General features: G+C 39.0%; 1 protein-coding gene across 1 annotated transcript in view; it reads right to left on the reverse strand.

Moving 5' to 3' along the window:
• LOC132396654 (PDZ and LIM domain protein 3-like) overlaps window positions 1-26,402 on the reverse strand; it is a 63,135-nt gene that overhangs the window by 12,047 nt on the left and 24,686 nt on the right. Inside the window, exons 2-4 of the mRNA XM_059974388.1 lie at window positions 17,055-17,206; window positions 16,145-16,229; window positions 2,129-2,316 (exon numbers count right to left, since the gene is read on the reverse strand). Coding sequence (XP_059830371.1) covers window positions 2,129-2,316; window positions 16,145-16,229; window positions 17,055-17,206 — 425 coding nt within the window. The remainder of the gene's footprint in view (window positions 1-2,128; window positions 2,317-16,144; window positions 16,230-17,054; window positions 17,207-26,402) is intronic.

The raw sequence follows: 26,402 nt of genomic DNA on the forward strand, positions 1-26,402 counted from the left end.
ATAGAAATGTAATAATTAGTAAAATAGTAGCATATAAATGTTCATATTAGATTTTCAGTTGTGTGGTCTTAATCCAAAAGGCTTCCTAATGTATTGATGCAGTAGCAGTTTTGTGAATGTTCCAATTTGCACAATTGATTTATGATTGCTATGTTCATTTGTGAATGTTTAGTGCAAATAATATTGTGCTTATTTATGATTTCCCTACAATATTGCAATTTTGGTTTTATGTGTTCTCTCTCAGTCCCTTTCTATTGAGCTAAACTTCAGCCTTATAAACTGGTCATCTCCCAAATGACAAGAACCTGTTCCAGCCTTACAAGTCAGTCCCCTCTGATGCAGGCAATTGACACCATTGCCAGCAATGCCTTTAGTCATCTAGTTTTCATGTTTTCAAATTCCTTCCATGTAGGTCTCTCCCTCTGTTTTAAGACATAGCCGTAGAATTAGGCCATTTGGCCCATCAAGTCTGATCTGCCATTTTATCATGGCTGATCCATTTCCCTCTCCACCCCATTCTCCTGCCTTCTCCCCTTAACCTTCCATGCCCTGACTTATCAAGAGTCTATCAAACTCCACTTTAAATACACCCAATGACCTGGCCTCCACCGCCACCTGTGGCAATGAATTCCACAGATTCACCTCTTCTCACAGTCTCTTTAAAAACTCATTAATCTTAGTCTGATTATGTATCTGTGAAGAAACTTATAACATTTTTCTATGTTAAGGTGCTATTAAATGCAAGATCTTGTTATAAAACATTCAAGGGTAAATTGTAAATAGATTAATGAATGTGTTGTAAAATTAAAATATCTTTTTAGTCATCTACTGCATGAACACAGCAGGTTTATGAATACCGTATAGAATGAATGTACCAGTGTTATTAGATACATAGGTATTGGCTTACATTATAATACTACCTTAGATGCTAATCAACATGCAGAGCATTTCTTGCACTTTGCTTTTATTTCAGATTTGAAGGCTCATTCTTTATTAGTAATATTGGATCAAGAGGCAAACTGCTGGACATACATCAACAACAAATCGAACATTCACCAAAATTTAGTGCAACATGCTCCCATTGTGCTCGTAAACAGCAATAAACCAACACAGTTTGAAACATGTGGGAATGTTTACTGGACACTTAGGTCCTGTACTCTAATATCTACAGTATGTCAGAGGATCAAGGGATTAACGTACTTTTTCCCTTGGAGAAACTAATGTACATTGAAAATCAATGTTTGAACACTTAATTTAAACATACTTGAAACATGCAACAATCAAAAATAATAAACAATTAACAAAAATCAAAGTTACAACAAAACCATTTGTCTTTCGCTGGAAAAAGCACTTTGGCATGTAGGATATTTCAAAACAGTAAGTTTCAGAATTTATATTAACAGTGTTACTGATGTATATTAATTAAACTGGTTCATTTTCATGGTATAGTGTATTTGTACAATGAACACTTCCCTTGGTCCTCTTCTGTAAGAAACAACATTCAAGGCAGAAATGCATGCAATCTGTCAAAGATAAAGCATAAAACCTGCTCGAGGTGGAAACTACTGAGAAGGGTTTGGGTCTGGTATTAAACTTGTGTTCAAAGTAGCCTAGTGCCTGTAAGGAAAAATGGTTAAAGATAATACAGCTGGGTTGGAAAAAATATATATCTAATTTCTACATTTTTGAACTAAGAAATCATTATGAAGCTTAATATCATGTGATTATTTAATTGCTATCACCACAGCATTAAAACTTTAATACATTTTATGTTGCACCAAGAAAAAACTTACCTGTAATTCTATATTTAGGTATTAAATATAAAGGGTTCCCAAATTAAGAATGTCACTGAGATATTTGGTCATAAACTTTTGATATTATTTGACACTGTCAATCACATAACTGATGGTAAGATTAACTTTTCCTTTGTTTCATCTTGTTGCATATATATATATATATATATATATATATAATTGTTTCCTTTTCCCAAAGTTATTTCTTCCACAAAAGTGAAGAATTAATTTTGCTGCAATACAAGTAGCAAGAGCTGGACAGAACAAAGACAAAGACTGTGTAACCTGAACAGTTTAAGACAGAGAGACTCACTAGGATCCAAACCCATACTCACTTCTCCTGTGGTTCAATGATCATGCCTCGTAGCTGTCCTTGGAGGGCATCTTGTATGTTGTCAGCAGAATACAGGCCAATTGGAGTGTTATAGCTTGAGCTCACTACCTGCCTTTTGTCATCAATGTTTCCCGCTGCAAGAAATGGCTGGGCTTTTCTGTTATGGGACTCTCCAATAGATTTGATTTCCTGCATGTGAGAGGGCACAAAAATACACAAGGCTACAATTCATGCTGAGGCTAATAAGCAGCAGCAGCCACACAACATGTATGCTGCTAAAGGTTACTTTATCAATAGCTTTGCTTCAATCCCACCCTCTGAAAATGTATACTTCCAAATGGTATTACTTTCATGTAATAACTATTAACAACCTCTGTAAAGGTAATGAAATGAAGATCTTACATTAACTCTCACTTAAAAGCACTAAATCTGATCAAATGGAGAATGGAAAAGCTAAATTCAGCATAGGATGAACCCTGCCAGTGTGGGGAGAGAGGTGATTCCTTTTCCAGGGAATTTTATGAGAAAAAGTAACTCATTATTGTCTACTGGCACATCTTGCAGCCAGTAGGCATAGACTGGAAGATCTGCCTAGCGAATTAGCTAACAGAATTACATGTTTCCTTATACAATCTGTCAGGTGTTAAAATGATCTATCCTGAGAGCACTGCTGTCCGTATGTGTGATGTTTCTTTTTTCAATTATATCAATCATGTTACTATTGTAGACTGGAATATTATTGTTTACAGATCATTTAGACCATAACAATCCGAACAGCATTAGTCCTTTTGGTCTAATATGTCTGCTCTGCCATTGGTTGATTTATCTTTCACATCAACCCATTTCCCTGTCTTTTCCCCATTACCTTTGATGCCCTTACTAATTAAGTGCATATTAACTTCTGTTTTGACTATACCCTATGACCTGGCCTCCCACCTGTGGCAATGAATTCCACAGATTCACCATTCCCTGGCTAAAAAAATTCCTCCTTATCTCTGTTAAAAAGGTAGGTCCTATTCTGAGGCCATGTCCTCCAGTGTTACACTCTCCCACTATTTGAAACATTGTGTACACATCCAATCTGTTGCATGTTCATTATTTAGTGAAATTTGAGTAATATTTTAAGTATATTGTTTGACAGAGTATTCTTTGTTTTTTACATAAATCATTATGGTTTAGTAAAGGTGCAGGAATGGCATACACCATTATGCTACCACATCACATATGTGCGCCTCCCTAAGGTAAAACTAAATGTACACGAGTTAGCGCCAGCTCCAGCATTTTTCTTAAAACATAAAAAATGAGAAAGTAAAGAGGCATGGGATCCAAGGGGACATTGTTTTGTGCATCCAGAACTGACTTGCCCACAGAAGGCACAGAGTGGCTGTAGACGGGTCATATCCTGCATGGAGGTCAATGACCAGTGGTGTACCTCAGGGATCTGTGCTGGGACCCCTACTTTTTGTGATTTTTATAAATGACTTGGATGAGGAAGTGAAGGGATGGGCTAGTAAATTTGCTGATGACACAAAAGTTGGAGGTGTTGTGGATAGTGTGGAGGGCTGTCAGAGGTTACAGTGGGAAATTGATAGGATTTAAAACTGGGTTGAGAAGTGGCAGATGGAGTTCAACCCAGATAAGTGTGAGGTGGTTCATTTTGGTAGGTCAAATATGATGGCAGAATATAGTATTAATGGTAAGACTCTTGGCAGCGTGGAGGATCAGAGGGGTCTTGGGGTCTGAGTCCATAGGACACTCAAAGCTGCTGCGCAGGTTGACTCTGTGGTTAAGAAAGCATACGGTGCATTGGCCTTCATCAATCGTGGGATTGGTTTTAGGAGCCGAGAGGTAATGTTGCAGCCATATAGGACCCTGGTCAGACCCCACTTCGAGTACTGTGCTCATTTCTAGTCGCCTCACTATAGGAAGGATGTGGAAACCATAGGAAGGGTGCAGAGGAGATTTACAAGGATGTAACATGGGTTGGGGAGCATGCCTTATGAGAATAGGTTGAGTGAACTCAGCCTTTCCTCCTTGGAGCGACGGAGGATGAAAGGTGACCTGATAGAGCTGTATAAGATGATGAGAGGCATTGATCGTGTGGATAGTCAGAAGTTCTTTTTCCCCAGGGCTGAGGTGGCTAGCATGAAAGGTCACAGTTTTAAGGTGCTTGGAAGTAGGTACAGAGGAGATGTCAGGGGTAAGTTTCTTACACAGAGACTGGTGAGTGCATGAAATGGGCTGCCAGTGATGGTGGTGGAAGTGGATATGATAGGGTCTTTTAAGAAACTCCTGGACAGGTACATGGAACTTAGCAAAATAGAAGGCTATGGGTAACCCTAGGTAATTTCTGAGGTAAGGACATGTTTGGTACAGCTTTGTGTGCCGAAGGGCCTGTATTGTGCTGTAGGTTTTCTATGTTTCTATGTTCCTATAAATTAGTTTCATGTTTCGGAGTTACAAAGCATAACAGTGATGGGTAAACTGTAAAACAAACCTGAGATGATTACCTACCTGTTCAAATGCAGTGAGACGTTGAGTTAAAATAAAAGGCAGAAAATGGACAAAATTTATGATTTCATAAACAGTGAGTACCAGCTGATAATAATAATATATAAATAAAAAGTAGAAATGGCTGGCTACATCAGAAAGATAGACATGTTCAATTGCACAACAGATAACTGGCTGATGTATACTGAATGAATTGAACAGTATTTTGAAGCAAATGTAATAGCCAATGAAAAGTGAGTTCATTTGGTGAAAAAGCTTTGATATTTAACTGCTCCAACCAAATGAGCCAAAATGAGCTTTGCTCATTTAGAACCAAAACCACTGTTGAATGCAGAATGCATTAGGTCTCTCAAGCAGGATCAAATGGAAGGGAAATTCTTTACAGCTTATGTGGCTGAATTGAAGTGATAGAGCATTGTCAGTTCGGTAATGAACTTTATGATGCACTGAGAGATTGTTTAGTTTGTGGAATCTTTCAAGAAAGCTTTTGAAAATGTCTCCTAACTGAAGTACAACTCACATTTAAAAGAGCTGTATCAATAGAGACAGCAGCCAGAGATGCAAGTGAGTTGCAGTCAGGAATGAAAGTGAGCATGAACAAAATTGCAATGTTTAAACAGAATTCTGCCTGGCCAAACAAATTATGTTCCCATTGTGGCAGGGACTCGCATACACCAGACAAATGCAGGTTTAAAAGCAAAACTTGTAGAAAATGTAAAAAAGTAGGACACATACGGTGAGTGTGTCTGGCAGACAAAAATAAGTGAACTGCTCAGGGAAGATAGAAAGATAAAACATCAAATTGCAGTTTCAAAGAGAGCACTAGTCTGTATGCCATTGATGAAAAAAATATGATAATGATAATAGTGACACTGGTCTGGGTGGCCTTGAGATTTACAACATGAAAACTGACAAGAGTCAAGCAATATGGCTTACACCAGAAGTGAACAGAAAATTAATTAAACTAATGCTGAACTTCAGAGATCAGCGACATCTGGAATTCTCTCCAAGGTTGAGTACAGTGATCGGGCTGTGCCCATTTTTCTGGTGATCAAGAAAGGGAAGGGTAGAGCAATTAGGATATGTGGGGATTTCAAGATGAGCATCAACCCAGTGCTGCACACTGTGCAGTATTCCCTGCCACAAATAGAGGACATTTTTGTGACTTTGGTAGGCAGGGAGAGGTTTTCAAAGATTGACTTGTCACAAGCCTATCTGCAAATGGAGATTGAGGAGTCAAGCAGGAAGTTCCTCACTATCAAGACTCACAAGGGACTGTTCCAGTATAATTGTCTCATCTTTGGCGTTGCATCAGCTCCAACAATTTGGCAAAGAGCAAAGGAACAAATGCTCCAAGGCATCCCAGGAACACAATGTTACCTTGATGACAGCATTGTGACTGGCAAAAGTGATGAAGAGCACCTCCAGTACCTTGGTGAAGTGCTTACCAGGCTGAGTAAGTATTGTCTGCATGCAAAGAGAGAAATGTGAGAGTTTTTCAAGAATGACATTTCATATTGTGGATATGTCACTGACAAGCATGGCTTACATAAGTCACAAGAGAAGACTGAAGCAGTGCTAAAGGGACCCAAACCGGAAAACGTGTCGCAACTCAGGTCATACTTGGGGCCTTGTAAACTGCTACCACTAGTTTCTCCCAAACATTGCTAGAATACTGTACCCATTGAACACACTGTTGCAGACAGGAGTGAAGTGGGAATGATCAGAAAGATGTGAAAGAGCATTCAAGGAAAGAAAAAGACTAATCACATCAGATGAACTGCTCATCCATTATGACACATTGCTGCCTAACAGATGGGCGTGTGATACGTCCCTTTACGGCATTGGAGCCATTTTGACACACACTATGAAAGATGGATCTAAATGCCTGATTATGTTTGCTTCAAGATCACTGACAAGCACAGAATGCAACTATGGACAGATCAACCGAGAGGCCCTTAGTCTAGTGTGGGGAATAAAGAAGTTCCACCACTACCTCTATGGACAAAAGTTTATGCGAGTAGCAGATCACCAGCCCCTGGGGACATGTCATGTGTGCGTCTATTCTTTTAGAGCAAGATTATGGGCTCAGAGCACAACACTACATGAGTGAATTCCTTAAACCAAGCATTACTTACTGTGGTCACACTATTATTGTGCAAGCATTACAGAAGTGTGCTGAGAAAATTCAAGCAGTGGTGGACACCCCAAGACTAAAGAATGTATTAGAGTGATGGTTCTTTTTAGAATTTGTCAAGTACTATGACTGGTTCCTGCCAAGCCTGGCTGGCTACCATGCTCCACGACTACAGATCAGGAAGAAAGGACAATAGACAAAGCAGTGTGATGTAGCTTTCCGAAAGGGAAAGGAAAAGGTAGCGTCAGACACTGTACTCACACTTTATAATCCACATCATTCAGTGAAGGTTGTCTGTGATGCTTCACCTTATGGTACAGGTGCAGTCATGTCACATTATGAGCGATGGAAATGAAAGTACCATAACCTATCCATCATATTTCCTTACTCTGCAGAGAAAAATTATGCATAGATTGACAGGGACACCTTGAGTCTGGTTTGGGGTGTAAAACATTCCAATCCTATTTGTACGGGAGAGAGCTTATCCTCATTACTGATCATAAATCATTAGTGTCCACTTTCAATCCACAGAAGGGCATTCCACTACCAGCAGCAGCATGAATACAGAGATGAGCTCTATTTCTTAGAGACGCCATTTCAAGATCAAATTCAAGAGGACAACTAATCATAGAAATGCTGATGGATTGTCTTGTCTACCCTTGGAAAAGGGAATCACTGAAAAATTTACAAAAGAGATCACCCTTCTTGACGTATTCTCCTAAGTGCGAATTGACAGTCTCCCTATTCTGGCAGAGATGATCCAAAGGGAAAGTTGAAAAGACCCCACACTGCACACTCTATCGAAGCTTTTCACTTTTGGTAGGTTTCAGTGAGATCCCCCTTCATTCTTCTGAAGTCCAGCATTTACAGGCCCAGAGCCATCAAACACTCTGCATACATGAACCCTTTCATTCCCAAGTTAATTCTCATGAACCTCATCCAGATGTTCACCAATGCTAGCACCTCCTTTCTCAAAAAATTCATTCAAACCTTTTTCAATCAAATTTGGAAACTATGCGAGGTGAGCTAGGAGATGCAGGTTGTCACCAAGAAATGCCAATTTCATTTAACTCATTCCTCCCCTATTTTCTGCCTTCTGTCTATCATATGTTTGTACTACATGCTTTTGTATTTACCTCTCACCATGAAAAGAGGCTATTCTGTCCATTGAACCTGGGATTGAAATATGTTTACTATTGTCACCTGTACTGAGATACAGTGAAAAGCTTGTCTGGCATGCTGTTCATACAGATCAGATCATTGCACAGCTACAGAGAAAGTGCAGGACATACAGACAATAAGTTGCAGGCTCATAACAAAATAGACTGTGAGATCAAGAGCCAAACTCATCATTCCAGGGAACCATTTAATTGTCTCATAATAATGGAATAGAAGATGCCCTTGAGCAGGATAGTACAGTACATGCTTTCAGGCTTTTCTATCTTCAGCCTGCTGGAAGAGAGGAGAAGAGAAAATGCTGGGGTGAGTGCTGATTGCTTTATTGAAGCTGCAAGAAGTATAAACATACAGGAGATCCTAGTTTTAGTGATGGGCTGAGCTGTGTCCTTAGCTCTCCGCAGTTTATTGTGGATTCAGGCAGAACAGTTCCTATACCAAGCCTTTATACATTCAAATAAAATGCTTTCTGTTCTGCATAAAAATTTGTAAGGGTCAATGGGGCCAAACTGAATTTCTTTAGCCCCCTGATGAAGTAGGAGCATTGGTGAGCATTCCTGGCCCTGGTGTCTACGTGGTTCATCCAAGACAGGCTATTGGAGATGTTCATTCCTGGGGACATTCAATCTATACTGGCTTGGAGAGTATTCTCATCAATCCTCTTTCCTCCTCTTCCATTGTAAATGGAAATTTAGTGTCATTTTATGAAAACTGTTTTCAGTTGACAGTTGCATTCCTAATTGTTAAAACTGCATTCACTTGAAAGGATAAATTTATATTTACCTGAATTTTTGATATTATTGCTTCATTTACAGTAAAACAATAATATCAGTGTGAAAGAGTTTTGTTTTATACCGACATCACAAATTATAATGTAAACATGAAACCCCAAATTCATTTTAACTTTAACGGAGAGGTAATCGAGCCAACCCGGAGATAAGGGCTTTACTACAATGACAGATGAGGGACTGGCACCAGAACAGCTTCATGCAGATGCCCCAGTTTTAGGCTAGTTCTAGCTTTGTCTTAAACTGAGGCACAGTCCCCAGATTTAAGCTGAATTTATTTATAGGATCCTGGTCAGATCTCACTCGGAGTAATGTATTCAGTTCTGGTCACCTCACTACAGGAAGAATGTGGAAACTATAGAAAGGGTGCAGAGGAGATCTACAAGGATGTTCCCTGGATTGGGGAGCATGCCTTACAAGAATAGGTTGAGTGAACATGGCCTTTTCTCTTTGGAGCAATGGAGGATGAGAAGTGACCTGATAGAGATGTATAAGATGATGAGAGGTATTGATCGTGTGGATAGTCAGAGGCTTTTTCCCAGGGCTAAAATGGCTAACATGAGAGGGCACAGTTTTAAGGTGCTTGGAAGTAGGTACAGAGATGTCAGGTAAGTTTTTTATGCAGAGTGGGGAGTGCGTGGAATGGTGATGGTGGTGGAGCTGGTTACAATAGGATCTTTTAAGAGACCTCTGGATAGATACATGGAGCTTAGAAAAATAGAGGGCTACGTGATAACCCTAGGTAATTTCTAAAGTACATGTGCAGCACAGCATTGTGGGCCGAAGAGCCTGTAGGTTTTCTATGTTCCTCTCTAGAGATTAAAAGAATGGGTCACAATCCACAGCTTACAGTTTTCACTTTCGTACCAGTAGTGAAATTACTTTTCTTTTTGCATGCATTTCCTTGATTTTCTTTCTCATAGTTGATTATAATAATACTCACAGCAACATGAAATCAGATTTCTGAAACTCAAAAAGACAGTGAAAGAGATTGCCTGATGACAAAAGGCAACAAACAAGTTAAAAAAATTCTTTAATATTCAATGTTTATGTTTGTTAATCCATGTCTGACTTCATCAGCTGGAGCTTCAGACTATTTCAGTCTGATGCTTCTGGTGTCTGGCATACCCTAATAATTGACTATTTGTGGAACATTTCATTTATATTCATATCTCAGGTGAATAGTTGAAAAGCCTTCAGAGAGTTTGAAAACAAAGCACATTCTCACAATGTGAAGAATAGATTGGTATAACTTGATTAATGAATTCCATCAGTTTGTAATTGAAAAAATAATTCTTTATCAATACAACCCACTGAACAATTTATTTATTAATAATGGTGTTTTTCTTTGAATGGGTTAGTCTTTCAGGCAAATAAAAAGATATTATGTTTTAATGTTGCAGTTACTTATTTTTCTGGGATGACATGTCAAGGTATAGCTAGAAATGCCATTAATTAGTTCCTCTAGACTGGAAAATTGATTTTGTAACTCTACTACTTAAGGAAAGAAAGAAGGGGAAGCCAGGGAATTATAAACTAATTGTTCTAAAATCTGTTATTAGCTGAAAGCGTTCAGTGTATTAATATGTCTTAGAAAACTATATATCTGAATTTGTCAATGACACAATGATAGATAGTTTTATAAGCAGTATGGGTGGAAGAATTCTATTATAATGAAATAATAATAGAGCAAATGGGCAAAACTGTGGCAAATGGATTTCATGATTGACAAATGTAGGGTCACCTATTTTGGATGTAGAAAGTTAGAAAGGACAAAGCACTATCTTAACTAATGAAAAGTAAGTAGCAATGGAGCTTCAAAAAGAGAGTTCTATGTTCCTGGGCAGGTACAGAATGAGTACACCGGCTGTGCAATTTATGTATAGCCCACCACAAAATAAATAATGATCTCAGTTATGGATGAGAGTCACGGCAGATGATGGAATCTGTTGCAAAAATAAATTGCTGGAGGAACTCAATGAGTCAGACAGCATCGGTGGAGGTTGAGGGATAGTTGATGCTTCTGGTCGAGACCCTGCATCAGGATAATGATAAAAATCACTGGCTGCAACATTAATAGAACACAGTCAGCACTTCTGGAGACCAAGCCTCAGAAGGGTATAATATAAATTTACGATGTCCATAGTTAAATTGTAAATTGAGATTATACAAACCAGGGCTATGTTTCTGACCATGGTTGTTGATCTGAAATCTTAATCCTGTTTCTCTCTCCACACATGCTGTTGGCCCCAATAAGCATCTCCAGCATGTTTTTAGGGTCAGTTATTTATTTAACAGCTGAGTTTGACAATGTTGGAAGAAGGATATGGGATAAAGATACGACATTGATCACAGATCAGCTGAGATCTGACTAAGTCGTGTTAAAGAAAAAACTTCCTATTGATGATTTTCTTCCTTCTTTCTAATGTTCATGGTGTTCAATTTGTTGATTGTAGAAAGTTTAGAAAGAGGAATGAAACTTCCCCAACACTAACAGTTGTTTAACTTTTGCAATGTCTGTACCGGAACCAGGTGAGAGTTTATAAGGGGCCTGGTTTACCTGCAGCAAGCATTTTAAGGTACTGGAAAAATACCACCAAAACTGCCCCTGTAAAATCCCCCAAATACACTGGAAGGATAGGTAAAACAATTCCAGTGTTTACTCCTATTGTCAGAGCCCTCAGCATTATGATCCTAGTTACACATACTGCAGTTAGCTCCCTGGGCATGACATGTCATTCACTTGCCCAAAACCAGACTCCTGAAATAGGGACTCCATTCTGAGCAAGAAATTACCAGGTGGAGAGAAGAAAAGATTCAAGGCTTTCTTGCTAAAATGCAACATTCCCACTGACTCCTTGGAATCCCTGACTCATGGCCAATGAAAGTGAAGGATGAGCATTCCACTGCTATTAGAAACCTAGAGACGTTGATTTTGGAGGTTTGGGAAGCAGTGTGTAAATGGCAGGAGGAGGACATCACTTCACAAACTACACACCCACTTATCTCTTCGGGCACTTCCTGTCTTATCTCATATTGGCCATGAGACCATAGGACAGGGGAGCAGAATTAGGCCTTTGAACCCATTGAGTCTGTTCTGTCATTCAATCATGGCTGAATTTATTTCAATCCCATTCTCCTTCCTTCTCCCCACAACCCTTAATTCCCATGGGGGCATCAACATCAACTTCTCAATGCACAAATTCAGAAGGTAGAGTTCAGATTTACACTTAGTGGCCAGTTGTTTTACATACACCTGCTCCCGAATTTCAAATATCTAATCAGAATCAGGTTTATTATCACTGGCATCTTTCATGAAATTTGCTAACTTAACAGCAGCAGTTCAATGCAATACATGTTATAAAAGAAAATAAATAAATCAATTACAGTGTGTGTATATTGAATAGATTAAAATAGTGCAAAAAACAGAAATAATGTATATTAAAAAGTGAGGTAGTGTTCAAGGGTTCAATGTCCATTTAAGAATCGGATGGCGGAGGGGAAGAAGCTGTTCCTGAATCGCTGAGTGTATGCCTGCAGGCTTCTGTATCTCCTACCTGATGGTAACAGTGAGAAAAGGGCATGCCATGGGTGTGAGAGGTCTTTAACAATGGACACTGCCTTTCTGAGACACTGTTCCCTGAAGATGTCCTGGGTACTTTGTAGGCCAGTATTCAAGATGGAGCTGATTAAATTCGCAACCCTCTGCAGCTTCTTTTGGTCCTGTTTAGTAGCCCCTCCATACCAGACGGTGATGCAGCCTGTCAGAATGCTCCCCACGGTACAATCAGCCAATAATGTGGCAGCAACTCAGTGCATAAAAACATGCAGACATGGTGAAGAGGTTCAGTTGTTGTTCAGACCAAACATCAGAATGGGGAAGAAATGAGATCTAAGTGACTGACCATGGAATGACTGTTGGTGCCAGTGGGGTGGTTTGGCTAACTCAGAAGCTGCTGATCTCAAGAGATTGACAATGATCTCTAGAGTTTACAGGGAATGGTGCAGGACACAATAAAACATTCCAGAGAGTGGCAGTTTTGTAGGTGAAAATGCCTTGTTAATGAGAGAGGTCAGAGGACAATGGACAGACTAGTTCAAGCCGACAGGAAGGCGACCAACTCAAGTAATCATGCATTGCAACAGTAATGTGCAGAAGAGCATCTCTGAATGCACAACATGTTGAACCTTCTGCTACAGAAGCAGAAGACTACAAGCATACACTCAGTAGCCACTCTATTAGGTACAGGAGGTATGGAATAAAGTAACCACTGAGTGAAAAATTAAGATATCATTTATCTCCAAGAATAAAAACAGGCAAATTAGAGATCAATATATTGGTTAGATATATCTTCTGGAAGATACAGGAGCAGTGTGGGAAGGTGGTGCTGAGTCAGATGGATTTCATGGCTGAGAAACAGTATTTGTGGCATGAAATATAACGGCTTTAGACTTCCCAATATTTTGTGGATAGGCATCATCACTCATCCACCATTGGATTTCAAGTAAACAGACAATTTTGGAGATAATAGGTTAAGCGAAGTGGTGGCAAGGTAAAGTTAAGTGTACATGGGGAAACTGGTCCTCCATTTTTAGTTAAATTAACATGTTCATATTTATTTGATGATATAAGTGCATTCTACTTTTAGCTCATATGTAGCAGGTTCACTTCAATCTGGAGAGAATTATATGTTAATAAGAAGAGAACTGTTGAAGATTTATACAAGGCAAGGAAAATGGAGAGGGATTGAGAAGTAGATAGCTTGAGTATGTGAAAGCAAAGATTTATATTAAATTCCATGTTTTTTTTCTCAAACACAACATGAAGTAAGGATGAATTCCCCATGTAAGAAATAGCAAAATAATTGAGATTAGTGGCAATAATGAGATACTACAATGTCCTGAAATTTATTTGATTGACTCAAATACAATAAAGAATTTTGAAAGGTTTTCCCAATTTGGACGCAAGGGTTTGTATGACTCTGAGGAGAAGTCAATACTACCTAGGAGTGTATATTCTAGGCTACATATCATCCAATCCCAAACTTCTTTGTAGAATTAAGCCATTCAGCCCATTGATTTTGCTGGGATGTGCACTAAAGGCCACGATCTCCCAGCAGTTTCTTCCAAAAATCGGTAGCTAGGCATTTCTGTATTCTGCATCTTCTTTCTCTGAAGTTTTAAGACGGGCTTGAAAGTCTTCATTTTTCTCTCCATATCACATTTTCCAAAGCAACTTTTGACAAAGTATATTTTCAAATTGTAGCAATGCTTTCTAAGTTTCTCCAGAATTACAAAAGGAAAATTGGAAACTAAGCACAATTATGCCTTTCAAATTGATTACTTTTTTAACAGCCCCTCCAGTTAACAACACTTTGTACACACAACACAATGCAACGGAGAAAGCAGACCAGCAGACAGATAGTTCATCCAGCTCTTGAACTTGTACCAAATCATGAGCCGAGAACTTACTGTTGGCAGAGTTAGCAGATGAACACCCAATGTGTCCACAAGATACTTCCCTGTATGTTATTTTAGAAGAAGGGCCAATATGTTTAAAATAGGCAAATAGTAACTTTTCAAATTGGAAAAAGAAATATAACAACATATAAAGCTTTCATCTGCTATTATCACTGACAGTAACTTCTGGCCTATTAGTTCTTGTAAAGTACTAAAAATATCCATCCCTCAATAATTTTATGGAAATAAAATATCTTGGATCTTGGAACTACACTTTATCCATTTTCAAATAAACTACTTTTATAGCTGGAAGTAAAATATCGGATCCACGCTCCATACATTTTGAGATAAACTACTTTTTAAAGCAGAGAGTGATATGGGTAACTTTACAGCATAGTCACAGATATGTTATCTTAATTATTAGTAATAACTGATACCTACTCTCCACCAATGCAGTTGCACATTTCTACAGTTCAATCTTGTGGATAATGTAAAATTGAATTCTAATCAAATAATATCTTTCCTTATATCTCTACCATTTTAATTGTGATTGAAGCTAGCAGCAAAAGTGAGCAGGCGAGACTCCTTCTCACCAAGAATACTCCATTACATGAAGTTTAACTCTAACTCAATGTTAAGTACAAGGCTGAGCTAAAACCCAGAGCATATACCTCCATCATTACCCTGCATTATAAAACTAACAGATCTTCTGGCATATGCTTTTGCAGTTAAACAGGGGAATCAAGAAAATGCTGTCAGTTTCTCTACAGAATGTGGTCTTGCAGTCTTTGTGGAAACAATCAGTGGGCACTCTGGTTTCATATGAACTTCAACCTTTCATGCACTATACTTGCCTTCAGAAACATTGTGCCTTGATGAATATTGTGCAGGTCAATTTAACAGCATCCCTGAAAAATAATTACTGATGAGCCATCCTAAAGGATTTTAACTTTCTTAAAACAATTATTTTAAAATGCCATGGAATTTTCAAATGATATAAATTATTAATTGCTAAAAGTGAGTTTATGATTTTTTTCTTTTTAGTTTCAATCTTAATAAGGTGGCTTTAGAGAGGGTGCAGAACAGATTTATTAGGATGATGTCTGGATTGGAGTGTTAAGTTTTAAGGAGAACTTGGGATGGTTTTGTTGGATCACTTGAGGTGTGATCTGATACAAATGCATAAAATTATGGGAGGCATAAAAATTGAGATAGCCAGAGTCTTTTATCCCCAGCATGGAAACGTCATATATGAGAGGGCACAGGGATAAGTGAGAGAGAGAAGTATATAGGAGATGTGCAAAAAGTGGTGTCTGGAAGGGGCTGCCGGGGAGATGATAGAAGCAGATACGATAGTGATAAATAAGAGGCAATTAGATTGGCACATGAACAGGCAGGGAATAACAGGGTATGTACAGGCAGAAGGGACAACAGTAGATCAGTTTGGCATCATGGTCAGTGGGTTGAAGGTGCTATTCTATATTTTATTATCTACAACTAATTACTTCTTAAAAATGCCAAATGCAAAAACCACATGTTTCCTTAGTTTTTGTTGAAAGTGGATAGCTTCACCGATCCTTATCACGCACTGTTTTCTCCCAGATTTATCTTCTTGCAAATAATCTTCGGTACATCAAAGCTAGTTAACTCTAAGGATTGGCAATGATCTTATTATTTCACATTTGCTACAAAGCTGTCTGGGTTTTCATTCAATGCTGTACCTATTAATATTTTTAAAACTGTGAACCAGCCAAATGGTAAGAATTTAGGATGAGTATATCCAGTGACTTCCTCAGCAATTCATATCATTGCAATTGCTTGTGAAGAACTTCTGCTTTAAGCATGTTTACCAAGAGCTCTGGTAATCATCCAAATGTTCATACGCTTCATAATGATAACTAGTTAAGCAATAAAAACACCGGAATTATCATATGGCATTAACTACCTGTGGTTCAGCCTCCAAATTAATCTTGAAAGGATTTGTCTTGCCACCTTCAGTGACTTGTGGAGACCAAAGTCTGGTTTCAGGTCTAGGATAAAAGTAGACAAAATGGTGGAATTCTTTGCTGTGTGATGTTTCATTCATTTATTTGACATACAGGTCCATCCCAGATTACGGTGGGGTTCTGTTCCTGTGACCTGTCTATCACCCCAACAGTTCGCAAGCAGGAATGCAGCCGCAGTCCGAGTTTCCACATGGCAGAAGATACTTGCAGCCCCACAACTGGCAAATCTATCCCCGCCAGTTTACCAAATGCTTGTTTGCATGTATAGGCTGTAAGTAATTTTGGCAAGAGTAAGGTTGGGTAAGACCTGTAATTCCAAACTGCTTCAGATGAATAAAGAATAGAAGCAGATGTAGGCCATTTGGCTCCCTGAATTTGCTCCACTATTCAATAAAATCATAGCCAATTGGATGACTGGCCTCAAACTCACTACTCTGCCTCATCCCCAACTCTTAAACAATACACTTAGTTTTGAACAGTGATCCTTGATCTCAACATTATCTTTGTTTCCCTTTCCAATGATGCTGCCTAACATGATCGGTATTTCCAATATTTTCAGTTCTTATATCAGTTTTCCAACATCTACTTTTTTTTTACTTCCCTAACTTAATCCCTCTCAATCCATTTACCTCATGCTTAAATATATTAACCAACTTGCATATAAATAAGTGTCTCCAGTAAGAAGTTCTAAAGAGGCAGAGTGCTTGGGAAGAAGAAATTCCTCCACACCTCCTCTTAAAATGTAAACAATTTACTTAAAATGCCCAATGCAGCTTCCTCATTTCTTTGCTATGGTCAAAACATTTTGAGATTTCTGAAGGATGCCATATTTTCTACAGCTATACCAACCGGTCAATCTTCAGACTTAATTTACTGGAGGCAGCCTTGATCCTATTCTGAGCATCGACATGTGCCATGTTGTCCGTACTGACACCGTCAATGGCCAGGATGACATCACCTGGGGAAAGGTTAGCCAGCGAGGCCTTGCTTCCAGGCGTTACCTGCAGATTCAAAGCACACAGCAGAATTTTTCTTTCAGCATTATTGGAAAATTTAGTTCTTTAACCTGTGTAAGAATTACTACCAAGTTTAAAAAAATCTCCCCAGTTGTACTATTGTTTAGCAATGATAATAATAATTAGGAAAGAAAATGTCAGCAGTAGGGTGGCAGTCTCTCGTGTCAGCACAACTACTTCAATGGAAGAATAGACTGATAATATAAAATTATTCACGCAACTTAAAAATCCCCAATCGGTGAAGCACAAGCCAATCACTGGGATAAAAGGAAAAAATACTTATCCTCTGTCAACTCTTTTCAGGCGTGATGTGGTTCACCTGAAGTTGCTATCTGTGAACTTACTCGTATCACAGTGCGGCAGTGAGCACTGGTGAAATACTCATTCATAATGGTATTAAAGCTGAACTTCCCAATAAGAGGATTAACTACTGTGGGTCAGTAGATAGTGAGTCTATCTGATTTTCCTTCTTTCCAGCCTAAGGATACTTAGAATGTTCTGAAGGAAAATATTCCCACCTTTATACCTGTGTCACCAATTAGAGCTGACCAAATTATTACTCTCTTCCCCATTTCCAGAGAATTACTCCTGTGAGATCCACTGGTAGTAAAATCCCTTTGCCAATCAAGTTGGACAACTAGGTTGAACAAGTTAGGTCTCTATTCATTGGAGCGTAGAAGGTTGAGGGGGGGATTTGATCGAGGTATTTAAAATTTTGAGAGGGATAGATAGAGTTGACGTGAATAGGCTGTTTCCATTGAGAGTAGGGGAGATTCAAACAAGAGGACATGATTTGAGAGTTAGGGGGCAGAAGTTTAAGGGAAACACGAGGGGGTATTTCTTTACTCAAAGAGTGATAGCTGTGTGGAATGAGCTTCCTGTAGAAGTAGTAGAGGCCAGTTCAGTTGTGTCATTTAAGGTAAAATTGGATAGGTATATGGACAGGAAAGGAGTGGAGGGTTATGGGCTGAGTGCGGGTAGGTGGGACTAGGTGAGATTAAGAGTTCAGCACGGACTAGGAGGGCCGAGATGGCCTGTTTCCGTGCTGTGATTGTTATATTGTTATATGGTTATAATCCACTCATCCAAAATTGGGAAATATATTTTCAAACAGATATTAAACCCCAGACTAGAATGGAAATGCAGGACTAATTTGACTGTGACCTTAATCTTCCCAATGTATGTAAATTCCACTCCAAGCTGCTGATTATTGGCCGGCTGATGGTGTAGTGGCATTAGTGCCTGACTTCGGAGTGGTGGCTCCCAAGTTCGAATCCAGCCGGCTCCAAAAACCTGGAGAAGGATGGGCTCCGCCATGTTTCAGGTGCCCAAGACATGCTGTACAATGAGCAATCACCAAAAAGGCTGGCGCAAAAAGCTTGTCATGACGGTGCCCCGACGACTCCACCAGGAGTTAAGGGCGCGCGCGCACACACACACACACACACACACACACACACACACACACACACACCCACACAGAGCCAATTTTTTGGTAGCTACTATTTTTTTTTACCTCTGAGCAACCTAAGCTGCCAAGTATTTCCAACATTTGTTCTATCGTATTATGTTCTCAGAGACATTTGGCAATGTAGAAGACCGTAAATGGACAAGCTGAACATTGCAAAATTATTGCTGATGCAGCCTCGCTGATCTCCGTCCTCTTGCCAATTGGTACTGCTGATTTAACAAGTATAAGAAACCAAGAGAGTAAATAATGTGGTTTTGGGGCAGTATCATTGTAGTACCACTCAGCCTGTGCTGACTCTTCACAACAGCCGCACGCATTCCTGTTATCTGCTCAATCTTCAGCAAACGTTGACACAAGGCACTGAAGATTCCAGAATCTGGACCAATAAGTAAACTGCTGGAAGGACTCAGCGGGTTGAGTAGCATCCACAAGGGAAAAGGAATTGTGGATGTCTTGGGTCAAACCTGAACAGGCACACCTTGGGCCACATTGTCATAAACTCCTTCCCCTCCCACAGATGCTGTTTGATCCCTGAGTTCCTTCATTACTCTGTTTTCTTGCCTCAGCATACATCTCAGTTTAAGTATGCACCCAACTCTAATTTGAAAGTCACTTTTCTATAAACTATCAGCTGCTTCTCAGGAAAAGGACTGCAGAAAAAAAAAATCCCTCAAGTTACAAATGGAAAAACTACATTTGATTGTTTTATTTTACACATTTACAAACAGTGCTTGCTCCCAGCTCACAAATGGGAAGCAATAGTAGGAAGCTTCAATATCGCTAGTCTACACTCAAAATAAAATTAATGGTGCAGTGTACTGTGGGAAACGACTTTCTTAGAAATGACCTCTCCACAGGGGAGCTCTGGCATAATTTTAAATCAGATTTGGGATGAATCAGAATCAGGTCAATTATAAGTGACAGACGTCATTAAATTTGCTGCTTTTGCAAAGCATAAATAATTACCATAACCTATAATAAAAAATACAAGTAAAATACATCAGATCAGTCCACTGATTTTGACATCCACATGGATACAATTATGGTAATCATTTATCATTACGGTGTTGAAATTGCAGTATGTTAATATTTACCTGCATCCATACACAATTCTGAGGAAACACTTTAGAAAAATGCACTAAAAATATTTTAGTTTCTGTTTTAGAGAAGGGACAGTGGATTGGATTTTGAGCTTATGATTTATGGATTTGTTTCAGGAACTTATAACTTGAGTTGATAGATGAAACTCTCCATGTATAGGCTTTAAGTTCACTTGGGCTATGTGAAACATGTTTGTGGAGTTCCAAAGGGATTACGATTCTACAGCAGAAGTTTGGCAATTATCTTCAGACAGACCAAATTCATTTGTCTGGTAGGGAAGAAAAATAAAATTCCACTGATAAATCAAAGAATTCACTTGTGTCTTGTTAAAACTGGGGTTGGTGCTTTCAAAAATTAGAAAATAGCTGTATTTCTGATTTCCCATTGAGGTATCCGTAATGACCAGAACAAATTAAAACTACTGTCTTGCATCCATTTACTTTCAACTTAGCTTTCAAAGGCATGATTTATCGTTATGCCCTTAATCTGTGCAGAGTCTCACTGTACAGAAAGCAAAATGAGGGACGATGTCAGAAATAAAGTATTTAAGTTAAAGTATCATCAGAATTATCAGAAAATGAATTAAGTTTGGCTATTCTTACAACAGTGTGGGTATGGTAGCAGAGTGGTGCTTTACTGCATTATCAGCCAGATTTCAGATCCATTGACCCAGCAGCAAAAATTTAAAAGACAGTTGGGAAATTTACATTCAAATAATTTCAAGAAAAGGTAGTCTCAAAATATGAAGCATCTAGGATTGTCACAAACACCCTTCTGAATGAATGATGTCCTTCTGAAAGAAGACATTCTTACCCTGTAAGAGTCTGTAAGTGACCCCATTCCTATCAATGTGTTTGGCCTACAATAATAACCTTAGTTTAAGGTGATTAGGGATGGACAAAATACTTATTTCGTTATCAATGATGCCCATGTTCCATAAAAAGATAAATAAAAAAGACACCTCACAGAAAATCTATCTGCTCACTGAAATTAGTATTCTTGATAAAAATTTAATGAATGAGTATGCTTCTAGAGTCATATTTTATTACATAGTGATACAAAAGTGAAAGACGTTAATCATCTCAAAGGATTGCATCCTACTGGTAAGGACGGAAGCAAAGTTGAAAAGGGCAATGGAAAAATGCAAGGCATTCTGGATTTGAAGCCAGTTTCAAACTAAGGCATCACCATAGCAAACATCATAAAGATTGACGCAGTGATAGCAGATTCTGTGCTGAACTAAAATTAGTCTGCACTGAATAAATAAACATTCTACATTACCTCTGACAGATCCAAAGATTGAGTGGAATAAGAAAGAAAGCAAGATTATGTCGAGAGGAATTGCCACTAAGAATGCTTCTCTACCCTCAACCATAATTATCACAAACCAAAAAAATTATTATCTGGAATCAGCTCGTTACAGATAGAAGGATATAAATACAGCTGTACATAGCTTTAAGCAAATTCCAATTTTTCATGCATTAAGGTCCAGTCTTCTTATCACAGATAAGATATTATTGACACCTTTGGGTTATAGAGGCAAACAATGAAAACATTTTGAACTTCAGGAACTTCAGTAAAGTTTATGAATGCTTACTTTTTGATAACTAGTTTTCCAGTGATCTATATACAATTTTCAAGGTCTTGGATTGCATTGACAAACTAAGCAGATAGTGAAAACTTTAAATACCATAACATAGTCATTAAAATTAGGAACTGAGTCAAAAAAGAAAAAGCTCTGGTAGGATGTGTTGTGTATTTAATAGTTCAGTAATATTTGAGTAAAATTATAAATATATATTTTGAGTAAGCATTCATTAGTTGTTTAAATAATTTATTAAAGGTTATATGTAAAAGTACATGAATGGCACATGTCATCACGCCACAATGTTGCGCATGCGTGCCTCGCTAAAAGAAAAATGAAACCAAGACCCATTCTCCTAGACACCCATATTTCTCTTGCAATCAGATTTATGCTTTGGAGTTATAAAACGTAACAGTGGTGACAAAGAAGCTTGAAGCAAACCCTACCTGTTGAAGTGCAGTGAGATGTTTCAGGTAAAAAAGAAGCACAGCGAGAAATGGTCAGGTGAAAAAATCAGCGCAGCTTGGGTTCTTTTGAAATGACAAACATGGTCGAGTTTTTAAAGAGACAGAAAACATACAAATTCACATGTTCATAAGTAGTAAGAACCAAATGATAATCATAATAAATTTTTTAAACTGAGCAGAAAGATTGACACCTTCAATTGCACCAGAGATCATTTGAATATGTACGCTGAGCTAATGTAGCCGTATTTTAAAGCAAAGCCAACGAGGAGCAAGTACCAGTTTTGCTGAGTGCATTGGGTTTAACTGTATGCAGTTTTCTTAGAAGTTTGACTGCTCCAACCAAACCAGTCAAAGCGAGCTTTACTGATATCGTGAAAGTAATGCAGGAACATTTAGAAGCAAAACCATTGATGATTACAGAACACTTTAGGTTTCATAAGCAGAATCAAAAGGAAAGGGAGTCCATTGCAGTGTATGTGGCTGAACTAAAGAAGCTGTCTGAGCATTGTTAGTTCTGTGATGGGCTTAATGATGTACTAAGAGATTGCTTAATTTGTGGAATCTTACAAGAAAGCACTGAAAAACACCTCTTACCTGGAGCACAACCTACATTTAAAAGAACAGTTGAAATAGTCGTATCAATGGAAAGAACAGAGATGCAATTGAGTTGCAATCAAGAAGTATGAACAAAATTGCAACGGCTAAACAGAAATCTGCCTAGCAAAACAAATTGTGCTGCTGTTGAGGCAGGGGCTCACATACACTAAATCAATGCAGATTCAAAGCCAAAATTTGCAGAAAATGTCACAAAGTAGGATGCATACAAACAGTATGTCTGCCAACAAAAATAAATGGACTGCACAGGGAAGAGAAAACGCTAAAAAGTCAAATTTCAGTTTCAAAAAGAGCACCAATCTGCATTCTATTGATGAAAAATCTGTTAATGATGAGAGTGTTATAAGTCTGTGTAGCCTTAATATTTACAATTTGAAAACTAACAATACACAAGCAATATGGCTTATACCAGAGGTGAAATGCAAATTAATTAAAATGGAATTGGACTCTGGCTTGATGGTTTCATTTATTTCAAAAAATGAATTTGAATGACATTTCAAAGATACTGAACTGAAGCCTGGAGATATCCATCTAAGAACTTAGAAACATAGAAAATAGGTGCAGGAGTAGGCCATTCGGCCCTTCAAACCTGCACCGCCATTCAGTATGATCATGGCTGATCATCCAACTCAGAACCCTGTACCTGCTTTCTCTCCATACCCCCGATCCCTTTAGCCACCGGGGCCATATCTAACTTCCTCTTAAATATAGCCAATGAACTGACCTCAGCTGTTTTCTGTGGCAGAGAATTCCACAGATTCACCACTCTCTGTGTGAAGAAGATTTTCCTCATCTCGGTCCTATAAGGCTTCCCCTTTATCCTTAAACTGTGACCCCTCGTTCTGGACTTGCCCAACATCGGAAACAATCTTCCTGCATCTAGCCTGTCCAATCCCTTTAGAATTTTATACGTTTCAATAAGACCCCCCCTCAGTCTTCTAAACTCTAGTGAGTATAAGCCTAGTCCAGGGGTCGGCAATCTGCGGCTCTTTGATCTCTGTGCTGCGGCTCCCTGTAGTTTGTTAGTTTTTGAAATGTAATTCGAAATTTGAAGATTATGGTGATCTTGTACAATCTAAAAACGTTGTGGAGACCCCCTTTCCTGGCACATCCGAACCGGCTCACAATTAGCCACCGTTCCGGCTAAGGGAGATAGCCTACGGGGGTTTGTGAGTACGTATCTTTTGGAGCATCCGCGCCCACGGGGACGGGTTGAGGGAGACTTTAAATCAAGGCTGTTTAGTTCTAATAAAGTTACCTTTGACTGCAGTGTCTTTATTTTAGCACTGCGTGTAGCGCTACACCGCTACAACATGTTTTTTATCGCTATTAATATACATCACCACTGTCAATGCCTGACACCCGCCAGTGCGCGCTTTCTTTTAATTCTTCAATCCAAGGTAGGCTAACTATGGAGTAACCTTCAACCCAACATCTTTTTTTCGGAGTTCAAAATGTTTTTGTTGCATGCAGAAATGTAATTTCGTTTTCTCTGCAGGAGTTCATCAATTGCATAAATGCAACACATTATAGTTTGTTTATACATAGCATAAAGGCAAAAAAAACCGTTGTATGCAGTGTTATTTCATTTTAAATGTCAAACGGGTTTTGTGGCTGCCAGTGTTTTCTTTTCTGTGGGAAATGGGTCCATATTGGCTTTCAGTGGTAAACGTTGCCGACCCCTGGTCTAGTTGATCCAGTCTTTCTTCATATGAAAGTCCTGCCATCCCAGGAATCAATCTGGTGAACCTTGTTTGTACTCCCTCTATGGCAAGAATGTCTTTCCTCAGATTAGGGGACTAAAACTGCACACAATACTCTAGGTGCAGTCTCACCAAGGCCTTGTACAACTGCAGTAGAACCTCCTTGCTCCTGTACTCAAATCCTTTTGCTATGAATGCCAACATACCATTTGCCTTTTTCACCACCTGCTGTACCTGCATGCCCACCTTCAATGACTGGTGTACAATGACACCCAGGTCTCGTTGCACCTCCCCTTTTCCTAATCAGCCGCCATTCAGATAATAATCTGTTTTCCTGTTCTTCAACCAAAGTGGATAACCTCACATTTATCCACATTAAATTGCATCTGCCGTGAATTTGCCCACTCACCTAACCAATCCAAGTCACCCTGCATCCTCTTAGCATCCTCCTCACAGCTAACACCACCGCCCAGCTTCATGTCATCCGCAAACTTGGAGATGCTGCATTTAATTCCCTCGTCTAAATCATTAATATATATAGTAAACAACTGGGGTCCCAGCATTGAGCCTTGCGGTACCCCACTAGTCACTGCCTGCCATTCTGAAAAGGTCCCGTTTACTCCCACTCTTTGCTTCCTGTCTGCCAACCTATTCTCTATCCACATCAATACCATACCCCCAATACCATGTGCTTTAAGTTTGCACACTAATCTCCTGTGTGGGACCTTGTCAAAAGCCTTTTGAAAATCTAAATATACCACATCCACTGGCTCTCCCCTATCCACCCTACTAGTTACATCTTCAAAAAATTCTATAAGATTCATCAGACATGATTTTCTTTACACTGGAGAAAAGATAATTCCTGTGGAAATGACATTCACCACAGTAAAATACAACAAACAACAAGTATCACTGTACTTGTATGTGGTAGGAACAGAAAGGTCAGGATTGTAGGGCCATGACTAGCTGAGACAACCACAACTTAATTGGAGATCCATCCATCATTTGCATGCCACATCCCTGTAATAGAGTCGACTGAAAGTGAATTAAGAAAGGTACTGGACGATGCCACTGCAATGTTCAAGGATGACAATGGAAATCTCAAACATATCAAGGGTAAAATTGTATTAAATGGAAATGCCACACCCAAGTTTTACAAAGCCCGTTTAGTTACTTATAATGTCCGTGATAAACTAGCCAGTGAGCTAGATTGCATGGAGGCTGAAGGAATTCTTTCCAGGATTGAGTGGTGCTCATGTGCAATGCCAATGGTCCCAGTAGCAAAGAAGACTGTGTCTGTCATGATCTGTGGTGATGTTAAGGTCACCATCAATCTAATACTGAACATAGATCAATACCCTCTGCCCAGGATAGAGGATATCTTTGCAAACACTTTGGAGGAAAACACTTCAGCAAAGTGGACTTAGCTGAGGCCTGCCTACAGATGAAGATGAAAGAAGAGTCCAAAGTGTTTCTCACCAAAAACACTCGGAATGGGTTTTATTGCTATAATAGGCATCTGCATTTTGGCTGAAAGCTATGGATCAGGTACTACAAGGCTGCCTGGAGCTAACTGAAGAGTCCTGCTGAAGGGTTTCTGTCTGAAACGTTGACTGTACTTTTTTCCACAGATACTGTCTGGGCTGATGAGTTCCACCAGCATTTTGTGGGTGTGGCTTGGATTTCCAGCATCTTCAGATTTTCTCTTGTTTGTGATTGGATTACTAACAGATTATGATCCTCATTTTCCAGTGAAGCTTGCCATGATTATGATGCCAACATGTCCAGAAGAAAGGTATCCAGAGCTGTCAGAACCACTTCCTGCAGGCCCAGAGTCAACTCCTACAACCACCGTGGAGGAGGTCCCAGAACCTGAGACTGTCTCACAGCCACAAGTCTCTCCTGCCAAGCAGTCACCACCCCCCACCCCAATTAGGAAGGACGCTACCCAACATGAGTAAGCAATCCTCCACATCAATTAAATCTTTAGGCCTGAGTGGGTCAACTTAAAATTTACTAAGCTCTGAATGTCTGTACTGTAGTTGTAGTACATAGTATACTGTGTTTATAGTTGAAGTGCGTTCTATATTGAGATGTAGTTCAAAACTAGGTAGGGAGGAGTGTGGTGTATTTAATATTTGAATAATACTGTAAATATTTCATTTGAATAAGCATTGTTTGTTTAAATAATTTGTTATGGGTTACATGTATAAGTATGTGAATGGCATACATCATCACC

This window comes from Hypanus sabinus, chromosome 7 (genome assembly GCF_030144855.1).
Source record: "Hypanus sabinus isolate sHypSab1 chromosome 7, sHypSab1.hap1, whole genome shotgun sequence".
Lineage (NCBI taxonomy): Eukaryota > Metazoa > Chordata > Chondrichthyes > Myliobatiformes > Dasyatidae > Hypanus > Hypanus sabinus.